This window comes from Varanus komodoensis, unplaced genomic scaffold, assembly GCF_004798865.1.
Source record: "Varanus komodoensis strain SLA01 unplaced genomic scaffold, ASM479886v1 scaffold27, whole genome shotgun sequence".
NCBI classification, from domain to species: Eukaryota; Metazoa; Chordata; class Lepidosauria; order Squamata; family Varanidae; genus Varanus; species Varanus komodoensis.
In genome coordinates, this window is record NW_025335701.1 from 12,380,277 (window position 1) to 12,398,070 (window position 17,794).

Sequence of the window (17,794 nt, forward strand, 5' to 3'; positions counted from 1 at the left end):
ACGCGGCCGAGGGCAGGAGAGGCTGCGGGGGCCCTCCAGGCACGCGGCGCGTCCGCCCCCGGGGGGCCGCCGTTCGTGGACGGCGTCCAGCAGTCTGGAGACGCCCTGCACCGTCCACGCGCTTCCGCGCCCTCCGTCCCTCTGCCCCGGCTGGGGAGAGCCATGCAGGCCGACCGGAGGCGAGGGCCAGCCGCGCGAGGGGCAGGGGCCCTCCCGGAGGAGCAGGCGCAGCAGTCCTCCGCGCCCAGACGCGAGCCAGCCGGGACGCGGCCGGGGCGGGCGGCCGAGGGCGCGCATCCCGCTGCCGGGCTCGGAGCGCGGCCGCCCCCCTTCTCCCATTGGCGGCCCCGCGGCGGCAGGGCAGGGCAGGGCAGGGCAGGGCAGCCCCTCCCCGCCCGCACTTTTATAACTCCCGAGCGGCGCGCCCGGCCGCTCCAGCTGCGCCCCCCGGGCACGCACTCGCTCGCGCCCGCTGCCCCGGCGCGCCGCCCGGGCGCCGCCGCCCGCCATGGAGCTGGGCTGGGCGTGCAGCTCGCTGGTGTGGGCGCTGCTGCTGGGCAGCCTGGCGCTGCGGCTGGCGCGCTCCGAGCTGCTGCTCACGCGCGGGCTGCTGCTGCGCGGGGCGCTGGCGCTGCTGCTGCCGCCCGGGCTGGGCTGCGCCCTCCTGCCGCCGCCTCTGCTGGCCGCGCTCGCGGGCCTGGCCTGCTGGCTCGCCCTGGCCGGAGCCATGCGCTCCAGGAGGATCCCCGTCCGGGAGAGAGCCGTGCTTATCACAGGTGAGTCCCGCCCCGGCCGGGCGTGGCGTGCCCTGCCCAGGCCACTGGGTGCTGAGCCCCTGGACGGCTTGCCCGGCACAGGCCTGCTGCTGGCCCACCCTGTGCCGGGCGGCCGGTCCTGGGCAGAGCCTTGGACCCGGGCCCACAGGGAAGCGCCTCCTTCATCCCCAGGCAGGAGGTACCCGGCTCTGCACCCGAGCCGCAGAGCCCTCTGCCTGCCGGGCCGGGCACGTGTCGGCCAGTGGGGTGCTGAGCCCAGCCTCTGCGGCCCTTCCCCGGGGCCTGTGGGCCAGAGGGGGTCCAGTGGCCAGCTGCAGCCACAGCACCTTCCCATGAAGCCCGTAGGATCCTGCCAAATTTCTACCATGCATTTACAGGAAATGTGGAGCTGCTCACCTGTTGCTTGAGAGCATGCCGTGCCCTCCGCATGATGGGGACCCGTGGCCGGAGGAGGACAGGGTGCATCTGTGCCAGCCGGCCATTGGCTTGGCCTCTGGAGCAAGTGGAAAGGCTCCCCTCCCCTCCGGGGTCACCTGCCACTGCTCTGGCAGGTCCAGAAGGGCTGTTGCTCCAAATGGCACCCGTTGCAGGGTGGGCAAGGGCGACACTGCCTGTGCTGAAGAAACCTCGGTGGCAGCAGTGCTGCGCCACGCCATGCATCCCACCAGCCCCAGCCACGGCCTGTAAGTTTGAGGGAGGCACCGAGGACAAAGCCCGGCTTGTGCCATTGTCCCCAGTCTGCCTCTGACCAGGAGGAGGCAGCTGCCCCCCACCCCCGGGGGCTTGCTGCCCCAGGAAATTCTTTTGAAGGGTGGACTGAAAAGCCGGAATACAGAAACCACTGAAGTTCTGCAGAATCCGCTCAGAAAGCTTTCCAAGTAAAGCTGCCCAGCACGGGGGCTTTGCCTCATGAGCCAGGAGGTTGTGGGGACGATGGTGCACCACAAGAGCTGACCTTGAGGTGGGGTGGGGAGGAGCTGGCTGTGGGCAATGCCTGTAGGGGGGGAGGGGCAGCAGGTGCCAGGGGGCCACTGGAGAAGTGGGGAGGCTGCAAAGCGGCAACTCCCGGGGCCGGGAACTGGCTTGGCCGCTGCAGGGGGCACTCACTGGCATGGGGGTGCAGACGGATGGGGGAGAAGCAGGGCAGAAAGGGGCACCAACCAAGGCTGATATGCCATGACACACGTTTCAGTGAAAATCTTCACACTCCCTGGAAATCTTCACCTCTACTCCTTAGAACCCAAATCTGAGAATGTCTCCTGGCACCCACTGGCCAAGTGATGGATGGGGCTGTTTGTCTTCGGCAGACGTACACAGCCAAGCCGTGCAAAGCTGGACTGCGTTGTCTTGGTAGCTCGAGCACCACACAGTCTCCAAGACTGGGCACAGGGTGCCCCCTGTGCATGCCCGCTCTTGGGGTCTGGGAGGCCTTTCTGGCAGCCACACATGGGCACGCAGAGCTGGGCTGGGCTGGGCTGGGCTGAGCTGAGCTGGCAGAACCCTTGTTTTGGCCTGGCTGACTCGTCTCCCTGCACTCTTGGGGCCTGTGAGGAAGCAAAGTGGGCAGCCCCAGTGCCAAAGGGGGCGTCAGGCAGTGCCCCTCCCTCACTGCGCAGCCTTCCTGCCCAGGGCTGGGGGTGCCTCCTGCTAGCTGATCCTGATGGAAAAGCAGGGAACGGTGCCCGGAGGGGGAACGCTGCCTGCGGAACAAAGGGGCCCACAGAAGGGCCGGTACCTCTCGCAGGAAGGATCCTGATGGCTGATGGGGGTGCGATAAAAAGCACATGGACATATGGATGTGGCCACCCACTCAGTTCTCCACAGAAGACCCCGAGCTAAGCAGGCCCTAGTGGAATCCTGCCGTGGCCGCTGTGGCCAAGGCATGACCTTTGTGGCCCATGAGATCTGCTCCCCAGGAACGGCGGCAGCATGTTGTGCGGCATGGGGACCCGGAGGGGCTCCTGGCACTGCCGACCGGGAGACCTCGCACCTTTCCTGCAGCAGATACCCAGTGCACGAAATGCACGGGCAGGTGTGTAGGGAAAGCACCCCAGGGATTCTGTGCGTGAGCAGGGAAAGGCGCACTGCAGGACTGAGAGGGCAGGTGTGACTCTCGGTGCCTCCAGACGGGTGTGGAGCCATGTTTGGGAGACCTTCTGGCAGCCTTTCATTCTTTGCTGATTTTCTGCCTTGAGGGAAAAGATGGAAGCAGCTGTGAAGTGCAAGAGGGCCATGAACAGTAGAGGATGAGGAACTTCCTTGAGTGAGGCAGGGAAAGAGGCTGTCAGAGTCTCACCCAGAAGGCTCCAGAATGCCTGCAGCAGGTTGTGACACCTCCAGGGAGCTGTGAGGCACCCTCAAAACTAGGGAGGGGGAGGTGTGGAGAAGGGAATTCCAGGTGGGGAGTTTTGAATGTGGCAGCCGCGTCTTTTGCAGTGGCTGAGACAGCAACCGTCTTGGCCTCCGGGGAACCAGGCAGGGGGTCCACAGCCACAGTGGGAGTGGGAGCCTCCTGGGTGGGAGGGTTTCGGGGCACCCTTATCACACTGGGGACGATGGGTGTGGGGAGAAACACAGACACTGGCCAGATTGGCTTTACGGCATGAACATTTAGACAGGAGCTAGCAATTGCCTTTCAAGATCAAATGCTACCCAGCAGACTGCACCCCCAGCTATTCCCCATGTGCATTTTGTGGGTGGGGTCACTGACCCCTGGCGTCACCCCTGTGATTTGGACTGGAGTGATTTTTTCCTGGAAGGGTTCATGGGCTTTGCTCTAACGGAAGGTGCTGGCCCCCTACTTGAAGGGCCAAGCTCTACTCAAGCGTCTTTCCTTGGAGTGGCAGGGGGTGGGGTGGGGGGCTTGCTCAGCCTTTGGGTTCATCTAGTCACAGTTTGGGGCTGGGGGGGCATTTCCCTCAGGTCAGACCTGGCTGTGAGGTCCAGGAGACTTTGGCTTCCCACAAGGCGGACTGTTTACATGAGCTGCACTCTTCCTGCTCCCTGCTTTACTGAGCTCCTCAGTTTTGCAGGACGAACTGTAAAGGCAGAGTTCTAAATGGGAACATCAGAATACGGGCCCTGGCCTTCTATTCAGCCTGAGACAAACAGCACAGGCAGATCTTCCCAGGACATGTGAAGACGTATTCAGGGCTGCCTTTCCTTGCTGTGGCCAAAGAGCCGTTTGAAAACTCTGGTTGCTGGCCGGATACAGTCTTTTGCTGCTCCAGGCTTCCAACAAGTGTTGTGCTATTGTCGAATAATAGCAGTTGTTGTGGTTTTGAGCTGCATATCTTGACCTTGGTGGGAATTACTTTGTGGGGTTCTGCCCTAAGGGAGCAGACATGTCATAAGCACATGCGTTCCTCGGAGGAGCCTCCCAGAGGTCCCTGGCAGAGGCAGCTTTGCCAAGCAGGACAGGCCAACTGCGGTGAGGGAGCCCTGAGGTGGAAGTGGGGTGGCCCCTCTGTGGAAAGGACGACTTAGAGAGCTGCCAACCTGCCTGCACACTCCTGCGTGAAACTGGCTTTCCATCTGCTTGAGGACGCGGAGGCTTCCCAGGACGTGTGGCAAATCAGGACTGGATCACTTTTGGAGGTTTTGCTCAGGTGACTCAGCTGATGGCAGGATGCATTCCGGAGACCTGCTGCGGATGCAATGAAAAATCACAGGCAAAGCCCGGAGTCAGTCGGAGGGGGAGCCCTCCACCTGCTCCCCTGCCCTGACCGCTTCCGCGGACACCGCAGCCGGCGTGTGTGTGTGGGGGGGGTCCCTGGCCAGTGCCTGCCCTGAGTGAGGCACTTGCTAGCCGTGGGGCAGAGTCGAGCATCCCCCAGCTGAGGCTCTGAGGACACACCGGCGAGGCAGGCTTGCGGTGGGGAGGTCCCCCTCCCCACGCGGGGATGGCTGGGTGGAGCTGGCCCTGGGCTCCCCGACGAGCCTCCCATGACGGCCCCGCTCTCCAAGGGCCCCATTCCCCTTCGCCACACAAAGGGATACGCAGGGCTGGACAGGAGCTCTTCCCCAGGCGCCTTTCTCCTCTCCTCTCCTCTCCTCTCCTCTCCTCTCCTCTCCGCTGCAGCCCTGCAGCCTCGGCACCATCTTGTTTGTGAATTTCCAACATTTGACAGCACCCATGGAATCAATTACAGCCCGAGAGAGTGATCTGGGGCAGGAAACCGGGGCAGGCCGGCGTAGCCCTTCCTCCGGTCCTCGGACGCCTGGCTCCCCGCCAGACTGACACAGGAGAGGCAAGTGGTGGGCAGGCTCCAACTCATGCAGGTGGCCGTTTTCCCATGTGCTAGCAAGACGCACATTCTCCAGCCTAGCTCACCACTCCTCTGTGCCAGAATGGCTTCCAGGCTGCAGAACCCATCTTTTAACATTTTCCCCACCTTCTGCCCCAGATCCTGTGCCTGTCCCCTCCTCGGCTTGTATCCTGCTGCCACCTCAGAATGATTTTGTGGGATTTGTGGGCAGGGCAAGGCAAACAGGAGCAAGCCCGAGAAGCAGCCTCCGGCCTCCCATCTTCCCTCTTGCCCCACACCCCCAGTCCCAGGTCATTGTGCATTTACAGAGCTCCACAGCTGTGATCTCCCACACAACGACTTTCTGAAATCCCCTTGTTGCGCACCATCAGGGATGCGCGTGCAGACAGTGGACTCAGGAAAAAGGGGTGGGGTGAGAAGCGGAAAGGAGGGCTTGGCCCTGCCCCCTGCAGTTGGGGCTGCAGGAGTCCAGCCATGGGTCCACTGGGCCGGAGTTGCCATGCAGGGCCCCCCCTCTGTGCCACGGCCCTCCTCGATTTGCACTGCTGTTTCTGAGGTATGTTTGCCCATAGGGCACAGCACACGACCTCGGGAGTGCCTGCTCCCCCCACATCTCTCCCCGTGCTGCCTCCAGCCGGACACCCTGTCACCATTACCATGTTTGGACAAGGGCAGCGGCACAGGGGTGCATAGGTGCAAAAGGCTCTGCTGATCATGAATCCAACCACAAAGTGCTTGAACTGAATGTATATCCGCTGTTTGTCTCCCATGACTTTGGCCAGATTGGCACTCTCACCCCAGAAGGGGCAAGGAGGACTCTCCGGGGGCACATTCCCAAGATGGGGCTCAGCCCTGCTAGGTCACGCAGGTGCCAGGGACCACCCAGGGGACAGTATGGATTAGGTGGGATCCAGAATTGCCATAGGTAGAGCAGACCCAACCAAATCAGCAAAATGTAACCCAGTTGTGATTAAGGGTTTCTGGAAGTCCTGACTAGGGTGTGCTCGCCAGATTTGACTGATGCAGCCCAGACAGACCCAGCTCCGTTCCCACTGATGCTTTCTGGATTTTCTGTGAGCTGATCCAATAAGTGGATTGCATGGTTTGTTTCTGTGCCTTTCAGTTTGCACAAACCAGGTATCTGAGGGGTTGGGCTTTTGAGGGGGGCTTGCGCTCGCCGGTCTTTGGTCTGCCCGGTCTCCACGCACCACTTCGTTCGGCGGAGCGAAGCCGCGTTCTGCCCTTGCCGAGCAGCCTCCCCTTCGGGCCGGCCTTGCTAGCGAACCGCTGGATCTCTGGGAGGGCTGCTTCCCGTCACAAGCCCCCCTGCCCGCCCGCCCCCCGCGCCTCGGCAAACGGGTTGGCGAAACAAGGGCGTGCGCGGGGGGCGCACTTGCCAATCCGCGGGGGTGGGGGCGCCCCCCCCCGGGCAGTGCCGTCCTTCGACTCAGCCTCGGCTGGGTTCGGCGGCGCCCCTCCGCTCACGCCTCCCTGGTCCGAGGGGGCCGTCGGAGGTCCGCCCCGCACCGCCGGTCTGGGGCTCGCCCGGCCGGGCGCTTCGGCGGCGCATCTGCCTCGGCTGCGGGCGCCCTGCGGTGCTCCCAGGTATCTCGGAGGGAGGGAGTCCCCGGGAGCGTGGCCACGGCGCCTCCGGCGCGTCGGGGAAATGCGCCCCTTCCCAGGCGCGCAAGGCCCTCGGCGGCGGCTGGGGGAGACCGCGCAACCGCTCGGGAGGGCCGCGGGCCGAACCCCGCGTAGTGCCAGCCGCCGCCGAGGCCCCGCCGTTCCTGTCCTGAGCAGGACGCGGGGCTGAATGGCTACCGAGGCAGGGCGCGGCGGGGCTTCCCGCGCCCCGTCTGGGCAGCTCTCCCGCTTGCCAGGTGCGCTTGCGGGGGGCGCCGGCCCGGCTCGCCCCGCACCAGCTGCCGAGGGCTGGGTGAGCACTCTGGGCGCGGAGCTGCCGAAGAGCCCGTGGCGAGTACCTGCAGCTTCGAGATCTCGTTTCGTTTTCCTTTGCAATGTCCCTCGTTTCCAGAATTCAGTTTCCTTCAGGGTATCTGGATCAAGCCCCTATTTCAGAGTGGTTCGTATCCTGACATGTAAAGAAACACCAGCTGTTAGAAATCCGGATTTTTGCCGGATTGATGCCCTGAAAGGACAGACCATTTCTCTATAATTTGAAATAAAATAACATCGGTGAGGAGCGAGCAGCCCGTTCTGAGGACGGCACCAGCAGGCTGAGTCGGCAACCAACCGAGCACTGTGTCATCGAGCTGCGGCAGCCAGAGAAGCGCCTGCCAAAGCACCGCCGGGGGGGGGGGGGGGGGGGGGCGGGGCCCCCTTGTCTTGGGGGGGGGGGCAAAGGGGGCGGGGGGGGCCCTCAGCCAGGCCTGCCCTCCTGGGACCAAAGGGTGGCCCAGTGCAGAAGTCCCTTTTCTGCCTGGAAGCCAGGCAGAGGGAGGCAAGCTCACATGCCCTCTGCCTGTGCCATGTGCTTCCCCCGTGGGGAGTGCCCACGGCCCCCAGCCACGTGTCTCTCTGGGTGGTGCTGTGAAAGTGCCCTTGCTCAAAAGGGGCTGCAGGTGCAGTGAGACGGAGGAGGCCAGCTGTGGGTGGAGACCGACACTGTTCAGGGCACCCTTGAGTGCATCCACACAGCCCCTCGGACCCAGGACAGACGGGCAGCGCACAGCGCAGCGTGCCAGAGGCTGGCTCTCAGAGGTGCACGATGGAGGGCCGGTCGATAAAGGCCTGCCCAGAGATGCTCCCCATCAGCCCTGGGGCAGCTGTCCCCTGTTAGCTCGCAGTCGCTCTCCTGGGCTCCAGAGCAACCTTGTCTGCCCCAGAGCAGAGCACTGGGCTGAGAGCCAGCCCCACTCCCAGGAACTTTGCCTGCAGTGCCACTCCACTGCCAGCCAGGTGTGGGGATGTGTGGGCCATGCCCCTGCCCTACTCCCCGACCCTCTGCTGAAAGCCGAGGTGGGCGAGTCCACCTGCCACCTGGCCCTTCTCAGACATGGGATGGGGCGGGCCAGGAGCTCACTTAGGGAATGTTTTGGGGCGCAGGTGAAGCTGTGTGCTTGGCGAGTGTGGCACCCTGAGGGGCCAGCTGTGTGTGCACCCCAGCTCTTGCCATCCCATTCCTTGGGGGTGGGTGAAGTAGGTCCTCACCGCAAGTGGCAAGAGCTCCGGCCGCGAGGGAGCCCACCAGACTTCCGCCAGTTTTCTGAGGGCATTCTCTTGGGCAACTTGCCCGCTGCTGCGCTCCCCCGCAGAGGCCTGGGTTGTGATGGACTTCGCGGCAACTGACAGCAATCAGGTTTCCTTCCGCCAAGCAACATGTTCTGCTCCGCTTATCTCCCTGCTTGTGTACACTGCTGAGGGAAGAGCCCTAGTAAATCACCTAGGCAGGGCTTGTTTTAATCAAACTGCACTGGGCTGGATTAGATAAGTTTGCCCACACGCTTCTCTTATCTGGCCAGATAGGGAGCTCAAGGGACCGCGGTGGCTGCTCTCTCCCTGGCCAGGAGGCTGCGTGCGCTTCCGGCCGACCACCTGCTCACGCGGCCGCATGGCTGGGCAACCAGGGCAGGGGCAGGGCTGGCCTCCGGCACACTGCCCCGCCAGGATCCCCCAGAGCTTTCCGTGGGGCATCCAGGGCAACGGAGGGCAGGGAAGTGGCAGGCACCCTTAGTCTCCACCCGCAGCAACCCCCCTCTGAGTGGAGGAGGGTTCCAGCAGACTAGCCCTGCCCTGGCTTGGGCTTGAAGCCCCGGCTGGCTGGCTGGCCGGCTGGAGGAGGGAGCCGCAGGGCTCTCTGGAGCCTCGGCAGCCCTTGGACCGGCTTGTGGGCCTGGGAGGTCTCGGCCAGCCCTCGGGTGGGAGGCACCCCTCCCTGGGGCCCAAAGTGCCACACACACTGGCCATGTCGCTCTGCATCTTCCCCTTCAGTGCAGCAGCACAGCAGTTCTCTGGGGCGGCCTACTGAGGCTGAAGTCGTGGGGCGATTCCTCTCTGCGGGACTTGGGCAGAAAACCTCCTGGCGGCTTGTGCCAGCCTTGGGGCCATGGGGCACACCACTGCCCGCCCTGCTCCAGGGGCGCTTGCAGCCCGCGTGGGGTCAGTGGGCAGCTGCGTGGCCGGGCCGCCCTCCTGGCCCTGCTGGGCTCTCACCCTCGGTGCTCCCTCAGGACTTGCCAGAAGTGTGCATGTGTCCTGCCATCCTGCAGCGCATCGCGTTCACACCTGTGCATCGACCTACCAGTTGGTGCTTTAGGGACAAGTTGTGCCCAGGGGCGCAACGCCCGCTCAGATGTGCACAAAGCTGTGTGAGGCCCACCTGGGACTCTGCACAAAGAATTTGGGGACATGCTGGCTGCATGCGGCTGCCTCCAAAAACTGCTAGTTGAAGCTGAGGCTGTGCCTGGAACCAGCCCTGTGAGTCATGCTGGTTTGAGCATCTCCCGGAAAGGCTCTGCTTGCCGGGGCATTAGACCCCAGGACAGGTTTGGGGAGGAAAGACAGCGGCCGCCATGAAAGATGGCACTCACCTCTGGAGACGCAGTGCTGGCCACCCATTTGGACAGCCTTCAAAGGGTTCTGTGCCGCCCCCAGTGCTGGGGGCTGTGTGCCCCCGTGCAGACGGGGAGCCTGGGTGAGAGGGGGCTGGTGTGGCTTTCCCACGGGCAGCTGCTGGCCACTCTCCGGACAGAAGGCTGGATGGAGCGAGCTTTTCCCACGGGAACAGGACAGGGGCCCTGTGTTTGCCCCACCCCCCACAAGCAGGCCAGGCCTGGAAATGGGGGCAGCAGCGGGGAACTGCAGTGGGCGCCCCACTCGTGAAGATGCATTGCAGAGTTAGTGCGCTTGCTTATTGTTCCAGGTTGGGTTTGGTTGCTCTCTGCTGCTTTTGCACCATATGGGGTGGAGGAAACGTGGGCCCTTTCTCCAGACCAGGCGCTTGTGGGGAAGCTGCCTCAGGGGCCTGCTCTCTTCTCTGAGCAGAGGGGCAGCCATGGGCAGGGGGCCGACTGCCTCCCATCCTCAGTTGCTGGCTGAGGCCCGCCTGCCTTCCCCCCTTGCCTGCCTGCCTGCCTGTCCACGGCTCATCTCCACACCCTACGGATGCATTTCTCTGTGGATGACACTGGTGTGGCTCCCACGACAGGAATTGCCCCAGGCAGCCTGTGGCATGCCTGCGCGCCTTTCCCACCCTGCTGTGGCTCAGCATGAGCGAAATGATGCCTTGGCCTCGTGACAGGCGGGGTCACGATTGGAACACCCACCGTGCCCCAGGCCTGGAGCACTGGCAGCCTGCTTGGGGGAGATGTGCTTGTGTGCATCTGCGCATGAGTGTGTGCGTGCAGCCCGCAGCATGAGCTGCCGTTCTTCTCCGGCTCTTGATGTGTCCCTGTTAATGGTTAATGTTGCCATAAACCTGCTGAGGTTTGTAATCGCTGGGAAAGGAAGCTATCAGCCAGGCCATCAAGAGTGCCGAGAACAGCGTGTACCCAGGCGAAGGGTGGGGGCGTTTATTTCCATTCCTTCCTCTTTCAGCCTCCCCTCCTTCCTTTCTCTCTCCTGACTTGCAAGACACGCTCTGCCCTCCATCCAGGGAGGCGCTGGCCTCACTTTCAGCAGAGGAGGCTGTGCCAGGGAGTGCTCAGCTGCCTCACGCAGCCCCAGGGCCCCCTGACCTGACTGGCCCGGTGTTCGGGAGGCCTGTCCACATCCGCATGCGCTGCAGCCGGGGGCCCAGCAGCCACAGCCTGGCAGCAGTAGCCACGGAGCACGAGTGGGGTGGAGCAGCAGTCACCTTCCCCCCGCACTGCCCCGGCTTCGCGCTGCCGCCTCTGCCTCTCTTCTCATGGAGGAAGATCTTGGGAGAGCTTCGCCAGGCTTTCTGACCAGCAGCCCCCACATCTGGAACTGCTGAAAGAGGCGACGAGGAGCGGTATATTGCCGAGCCCTGCACTCACCTCTGTGCCCTTGCACTAGGAGGGGCCCCAGCTTCCTGCAAGTGGGTGCACGTTGGCTTGCCAAAAGCCTCCGACAAAATTACGGAGGCAACCGAGTCAGAGGGCGCTGCCCCTTGGGAGGGGGAAGATCCACAGCAGGGGCCCCACACACGCCATCCTGGAGCCGAAGTGGCCCTTGCAGACAGCAGTCCCATGATGCATTTAATTTCGCAATGCACAAAGAACAGCCGCGATGAGCGCACCCCAGGTGTGCCAAATCCCAGGTACCCAAGCTCCATGGTCATGGTGACAGGTTAACAGACATACTATCAACTACTGCAATTCTGCTCGTGATCTGCACCCCCCCCCCCGGTGGCCATTCTTTATCCTGAACCAGTCAGTCCAGGGGCCCATTGCTCTGAGGGCAACCACTTGTGCCCTGGCCAACCAACGGACTGGCCCTCCATGGGCAAGTGCGATGGGCGACAGGAGGCAGGAGCAGCGCCCAGGAGCAGCCCAGCCGCTGGCACTGAAACGGGACCTGTGCTTGGGTCCCATTGGCTCTGCCTGCAGCTGCTAGCTTTAGGGGGCCGCAGGGCAATTGGCGGTGCGCATGGCAGGGGCTTGATCTGATGCCCTCCTTGGCCTCTTCCGTTCCATGAGTCTAGGATCCTGTGAAGGTGGCTGCTGGAGAGGCTGTGTTGGCTCCAGCAGCCAGCAGCTGCCCCAGACTGGCGAGGTTAATAGAGTGGCAATGCGGGGCAGGCCGCGCAGGCTATTTTTATGTGTGATGGTTGTGAGATAAGCAGGCGTTTTGTTTCTCATCTGCAAAGTACATAAACAGTCGCTTGGCGAATTGCAGTGCCAAAGTCACGTCCACGTGTTGCTGCAGGCGGACCTGCCTCCGGCACTTGCACATGGTCAGCCCTGGGAAGGGGGCACAGGGAGCCGCTGCTGGGTGGGGGATATGGGCCCTGGACCTGGGTAGGGCCAGCCTAGGAACTGCTTCTGCCGCTTCCCTTGTAGACCGCAAGTGGGAAGCTTCAGAGAAGCATGTCACAGAGTTCAAATGCAACGCACAGGATGCGGAGCGCCCGGAGCATAACACGGCCAAAGTTTCAGTGTTCCAAGAAACTGAGGGTACATGATAAAACGAACCCAGAAGACTCTGGGCCAGCTGCCAAGGGACAGAATGTGTGGCGAGGAAAAGGGACAAGAAGCTCAGAGGACGAAAATGACAGGGAAAGCATCCTTCAAGCAGCTGCTCCAACTGGAGCGTGAGGCACGGCCAAGAGGAGAGCGGTGATGATGTGCACGGAGGGACCAGGCTGCAGGACGCCCCTCGTATGACTAGCGACAGCTGTGCTGGGCTGGTCGGGATGTTTGCTTGCTGGCATCGTTGTTGTTATCCTTACTATTATTTTCTCATTGATCTTCCGAGGGAAACTTTGTGAGAAGAGTCTGGAAGGGTTACTTTCAAAGAAGTCTCTGGCAGAAATCATATTAACTCATAGTTCATGTTTCCTAACCAGAAACATTAGGAACGTCGTAGCATGCTAAGACTTTGGGCTTCTCCATTTGGGCAGTGAAATGTAACTGTACTGGGCAGGGAAGGGCTTATCACCCTTTGAATCAGCAATTTTTTGAAAAGGGAAGCCCTTTTGGAGTTTGCAACTCAGAAGAAGCAAACGTATTTTTACTAAAAACTACGGCGGCCTTGTGGCACCTTAAAGACGAACACGCATATTCCTGCCGATGTGTTCACTTGCCTCATCACATACACAAAGCGCTCATCTCTATGTAGCAAATCCGTATCCAAATGTGAGGGAGATGTAAACTTTGTTCTGTGTAAAGATGGAAATGCAAACTGTATAGACATGGACAACTCTTGTCATTCCCAAAAACATTGCTGGGTAACAACACAGAGCCATTTGAAGATCCACTTAGCCAGTGGAGTGAAAAACTATCCTCTTGGGACCACAGGAAATAGAGTCGACTCTCAGCAGGGCCTTCTTGGCAGCTGCCTCTGAAATTTTAACAGCGGTCCCTTAAGTCCTCCTTATCTGGAGGCTACAGCAGGCAAACGCAGGCTGAGAGAGGGCTGGTGCTTCGTCCTTTCCAACCCTCTTCTTTTGTTGTTCCTTAGGGTGCGATTCTGGCTTTGGAAAGGCGGCTGCCCAGCACCTAGACACTCTGGGACTCACGGTCTACGCCAGTGTGCTGGACTTGAAGAGCCTGGGGGCAAAGGAGCTTCGGCAGAGCTGCTCGTCAAAGTTGACACTGCTGGAAATGGACCTGACCAAAGGGGAAGACATACAGAGAGTCCTGCACTTCATCAAAGCCCAGACGGTGATGACAGGTGAGTTCAGGCCAACGTGGCCAAGAACAGGCTGGGCCTCGCTGGCGGCAGGCAGGGGTTGCTTCCTGGCACACCAGCCCTTCCCTCAGGGGGCGCACCACCAGATTAAGGCTCTGTCCTGTCAGGATGCCCCAAGGACTTCCCCCCTTTGGTTCAGCTCCAAAGAACAGCCCCGCAGGAGATCACGAGAGCATCCCCACCTTACCCGGCCACAGATGCTGCTGTGAGCACCGCTCCCCCTCTTCCCTTTCCAGCAGACCGAGGCAAAGGGCTTCCAAAATATGGCCGGTTGCTGATCGAGCATGGCCAGGCGGGACTGACTGCACAATACCTGGTGCACAGCAAGGAGCTGATAGCAAGCATCATCTCTCACAGTACTGATCCCTCTGGCCGGGGAGTTTGCTCCTGCCCCAGGTGGAATCTCCTTCCCGCCTTCCCTGGAAGGGGCTGGCTACACCCTCCAAGAAGTCCGTGCTGCATGTGGGCCGGGTGGGGGGAGCGGTGGACCCTGCTGAGCCGGTATTCTCACCTGGCTGGGCAACAAGCTGAGGCACTCACAGCCCTCCGGCTTGGGCTCTCCTTGAGCTCCAGTGTGGCCACGAGCCGGAGGGGGTCCGGGCCTCGCCAGCCCCTTGCCCTTGCCAAGTGTGGCCTCTCAGGAACGCAGTCCAACCTCCCCTCCATCTGGGCTGCATTCGGTGCCTGAGAGCTTGGGCCTGGAAAGCTGCACGTTGGGAGGGCAGGCCAAGTCCCCGCAGGGGCAGAGAGACGAGCTGCTGGATGCTCCCCGCAAAGCTGCCCACCGGAGCTGGACAAGGCCGGCTGCCTCACCCACTGTAGCAGTGGAGTCCAATCCCGGTGGATGCAGGACGTCTTTTGTGGGCAGTCCCTCGCAAGTGATCGCCGCGGCCTGAAGCATCCACAGCCTCCCAGGGGCTAGCATAGCACAGGGCCAGCGCCACAGCGCTTGCTTCCAGAAAGTGCCTTCCAGAGGGGCTCAACACCGGCAGGGGGCAGTGGGGCTGCGAAGGCTCTGGACGCAGAAGGGGCAGGGCAGCATCTGGGCCAAGCGCCACAGTCCTGCCTGAGGCCTGAGGAGCCGCCATAGTCAGTAGGGTGTCCCGGGGCCGGCTTTTCCTGCCAGGCATTTTAGGAACTGCTCTGGCAGTGGTGTTGGGTCTGCTTGCACTGTTTCACCCCTTGCTGATTACCATCAGATTCTCCTGCTGTTCTTGTCCAGTTTACTTGACCACTGAGATTCTGTTACTTCGTATTTTAGATGTTTACTTGTGTGCTGCCCAGAGAACTCTGCTTGTGGATGCTTTGGCCATGCCACTAGCGGGCTGGCTTCTGTGCCTTTGTGGGAGCAGGCCTCAGTGTCCATCTTTGCCCCCTCCTGTCTTGAACCGCAGGGCTCTGGGGCCTGGTGAATAACGCGGGGTTCAATGACAGCCTTGCCGACGCAGAGCTGACGCCGCTGCAAAGCTTCCGTACCTGTATGGAGGTGAACTTCTTTGGCCCACTGGCCTTGACCAAAGGGCTCCTACCTTTGCTACGCTCCTCACAGGGAAGGATTGTCACCATAAGCAGCCCGGCAGGTAAAGGGAGCTCGGAAGCCTTTATGTCGGCACAAAATCCTTCTCAGGATCCACGGAGAGAATACAGCAGTGCTGCTGATGGCCCACCGCCCCAAAAATGTTGGTGCACCCACTTACGCCACTCTCGCCTCTGGTAAAGCAAGCTCTGCATTGCTTCAAACACCCGCTTATCTGGAGGCGACAGTGCTGGGAAGAAGCCCAGGTCTGTGCCTGGGAAAGAGACTCACAGTGCTCTCAAAACGGCTGCCTGTATTCCGGGCCCCACTCTGGTTCCCTCCGGTTCTCCTGTCTGTTGCAAGGCTTGCTTTGCAATTTGGCCGGTTCAGAAATGGCCAAAATTGTGCAGTTTTCTGTGAAGTCACTATCGGGTGCTTGCGCGCACTCGCTCACATGTTCCAGGCTGCTGCAGTCAAGCCAATGCCAGGCACGGCCTTATTTCTGCACTGACCAGTTGCTGCTCCGAGGATGGTTTGCAGTGGCCCAGTCCGCTGTGTGGAGACGGCCGTGGGGAGGGCAAACCTCTGCTCCTCACGGGTTGGAGCGCACCCAAGGCAAGTCGGCTGTCTGGGACCCCGGGCAGTCCCAGCAGGCGACAGTGGCTCCTCCCCACTTCTCCTCCCAGGCAGCATGCCATATCCCTGTTTGGCTGGCTACGGGACGTCCAAAGCCGCACTCAGCCTCCTCATGGACACGTTCCAGTGTGAACTTGCCTCCTGGGGGATCCGAGTGAGTGTGATCTTTCCTGGGTACTTCAAGACAGGTAAGAGAAGGCTGATGCTCTCCACCCTCCCGGAGCTTTGTGGTTTTGACAGCAGGGCCTCTTTCCTTCTGATGGATGCTTCTGTATGAAGCCAGAGTTGCAAGCAGGCGCCAGCGGTGCCCTGCAGCCGATTCTGGGGGAAGGCAGTGAGGAAGGGCCCTTATTTCATGGGGGCTGGTCTGCCACTGGGCACTGCCTTGTGGAGGCCTTGGGACGGAGGAGTTCCCCCAGACCCAGGAGCATGATGCAGGTGATGCAAAGAACAAGAAAGCTTCACATCAGCAAGTGCTTACCTTTTCTCCTGTCTGGGGAGCACACAGTGTGCGAAAGGCGCTGAGAGCGCGTTGCCCCTTCCAGCACTGGCGCTCGTCACACATGTCCTGTCCCAGGCCTGGCTGCCCATTGGAGTATTTATTCATTTATAAAATTTGTATGCCGTCCACTTACTTATGTCTCTGGACAGCTTACAACACAGATAAATTGACAACCCACTCTGGTTGCAAGTTAATAAAATGCAACAACAAAATTCCATATTAAAACATATTAAAATATTGATTAAAGAAAAAGGTCTTGACCTGGCGCCAAAAAAAATATGACAGCGCCAGGCGGACCTCTCTGGGGAGCGCATTCCATAGTCGGGGCGCCACCACAGAGAAGGCCCTCCTGCGGGTACTCTATCTCCTGACCTCTTTCACGGAGGGTTCCCAGAGGAGGGCTTCTGCTGCCGATCTCAGGGGGCGGGAGGGCAAACAGGGAAGGCATTCCTTTAGGTGTCCTGGTCCCAAACCATTTAGGGCTTTATAGGTAATAACCAGCACCTTGAATTGAGCCCGGACTTCGATAGGAAGCCAATGGAGCTGATAGAGGACTGGGGTTATATGCGAATAACGCCCAGTCCCCGGCAGCATCCTGGCAGCTCTGTTTTGGACCATCTGAAGTATCCGGACTGTCAGCGGGTGCGGCAGCGTCTGCAGCAGCCAGTCAGTCCCCGGGCGGTGGCGGTGGTGGACCTGCCCTGTCCTGGGCTGGAGCAGTCCTGTGGCCCTAGCCACAGCATTGCTGCAGAAGCACTCGCCACCGCTCCACTTCCCTTTTGGGCTTAGCCAAGCTTTGCCTTGATCATACGACCTCAGTTCCTCAGAGCGGCCTCCCTTTATTTGCCGTCCTTATTCCAAGAGGCACAGGAAAGAACGAGGTGTTGCATGAGAAATGATGCTCCATCCTCTCTGCCATTTGAGGCGTTGTGAGCGGAGCCAGCAGGAGCCGGGGGTCAGACTAGATGGTCCAGGAGGCCCCTTCTGACTCGCTCTGTTTCTACGTGTCAGCAAGCACTGCCTGTCCTTTTGCAAGCTCTTGCGACTATTCCAAGGATGCCAAGGCGCTTGGGAGGCCCAGTGCAATGGCATAAGCAACCTGGGCAACACAGTGCCCAGCTCCCATCTTACCAGAGGTGCTAAGAGGGCCGCCACCTGCCCCCCTCCCCTGCTTGTTCTTTTCAGGCAGCACCTGCAACACCGATTTCTGGAAGGAAAGGAAGGATCAGCTGCTGGCAGAGCTGCCCCCTGGGCTGCTGGAGGCCTATGGAGAGGAGTATGTGGAGGAGATCAACAGGCAGTTCCTCAGCTACATGAAGCTGGCAGTGGAGGACCTCAGCCCAGTGGTGGAGAGCATCACAGATGGCCTCCTCTCTCCGCAGCCTCTGGCCAAATACTACCCAGGGCGCGGCCTGGGGCTCATGTATTTCATCCACCACTACCTCCCCTGCACCGCCCGGGACCGGTTCCTCAGGGCCTTTTTTATCCACCCGCAGCTGCCCAGGGCCCTGCAGCCAAAGCCCTGTGAAGCACCCCAGAAGCCTTGAGGGACTTCTGTGGCCACTTGCTCTGGTGCTGAGCCAGGAGAAATGCCTGGAGAGACTCCCCTTGCACTCCCCTTGTGGCCTGCCCGAGCAGTGGCTGTGGCCTCCTGCTGTCCTCTGCCCCGAGGGGATGCCCCAGCCTTTGCTGCCCATGATGCCGGCATGGCATGTCTGTCCCTCAACAGCAGCAAAAGCCCCCATGTTCTCACCCAGTGCTG

The 17,794-nt window shown here is 61.1% G+C and overlaps 1 protein-coding gene across 1 annotated transcript; it reads left to right on the forward strand.

Moving 5' to 3' along the window:
- Positions 1 to 508: 508 nt before the first annotated feature.
- On the forward strand, positions 509 to 17,579 carry HSD11B2 (hydroxysteroid 11-beta dehydrogenase 2). The gene is made up of 5 exons (XM_044433935.1): positions 509 to 776; positions 13,148 to 13,360; positions 14,773 to 14,958; positions 15,581 to 15,718; positions 17,218 to 17,579. Exons 1-5 carry the CDS (start codon positions 509 to 511, stop codon positions 17,577 to 17,579), a joined length of 1,167 nt encoding a protein of 388 aa, XP_044289870.1.
- Positions 17,580 to 17,794: the final 215 nt, after the last annotated feature.

What these genes read in the sequence shown, in the direction of transcription:
- HSD11B2 (XM_044433935.1), top strand. Translation starts at nt 509, where the DNA reads ATGGAGCTGGGCTGGGCGTGCAGCTCGCTGGTGTGGGCGCTGCTGCTG. An exon ending in GAGAGCCGTGCTTATCACAG is followed by an intron (nt 777 to 13,147) that starts GTGAGTCCCGCC and finishes GTTGTTCCTTAG; the next exon opens with GGTGCGATTCTGGCTTTGGA. An exon ending in AGCCCAGACGGTGATGACAG is followed by an intron (nt 13,361 to 14,772) that starts GTGAGTTCAGGC and finishes CTTGAACCGCAG; the next exon opens with GGCTCTGGGGCCTGGTGAAT.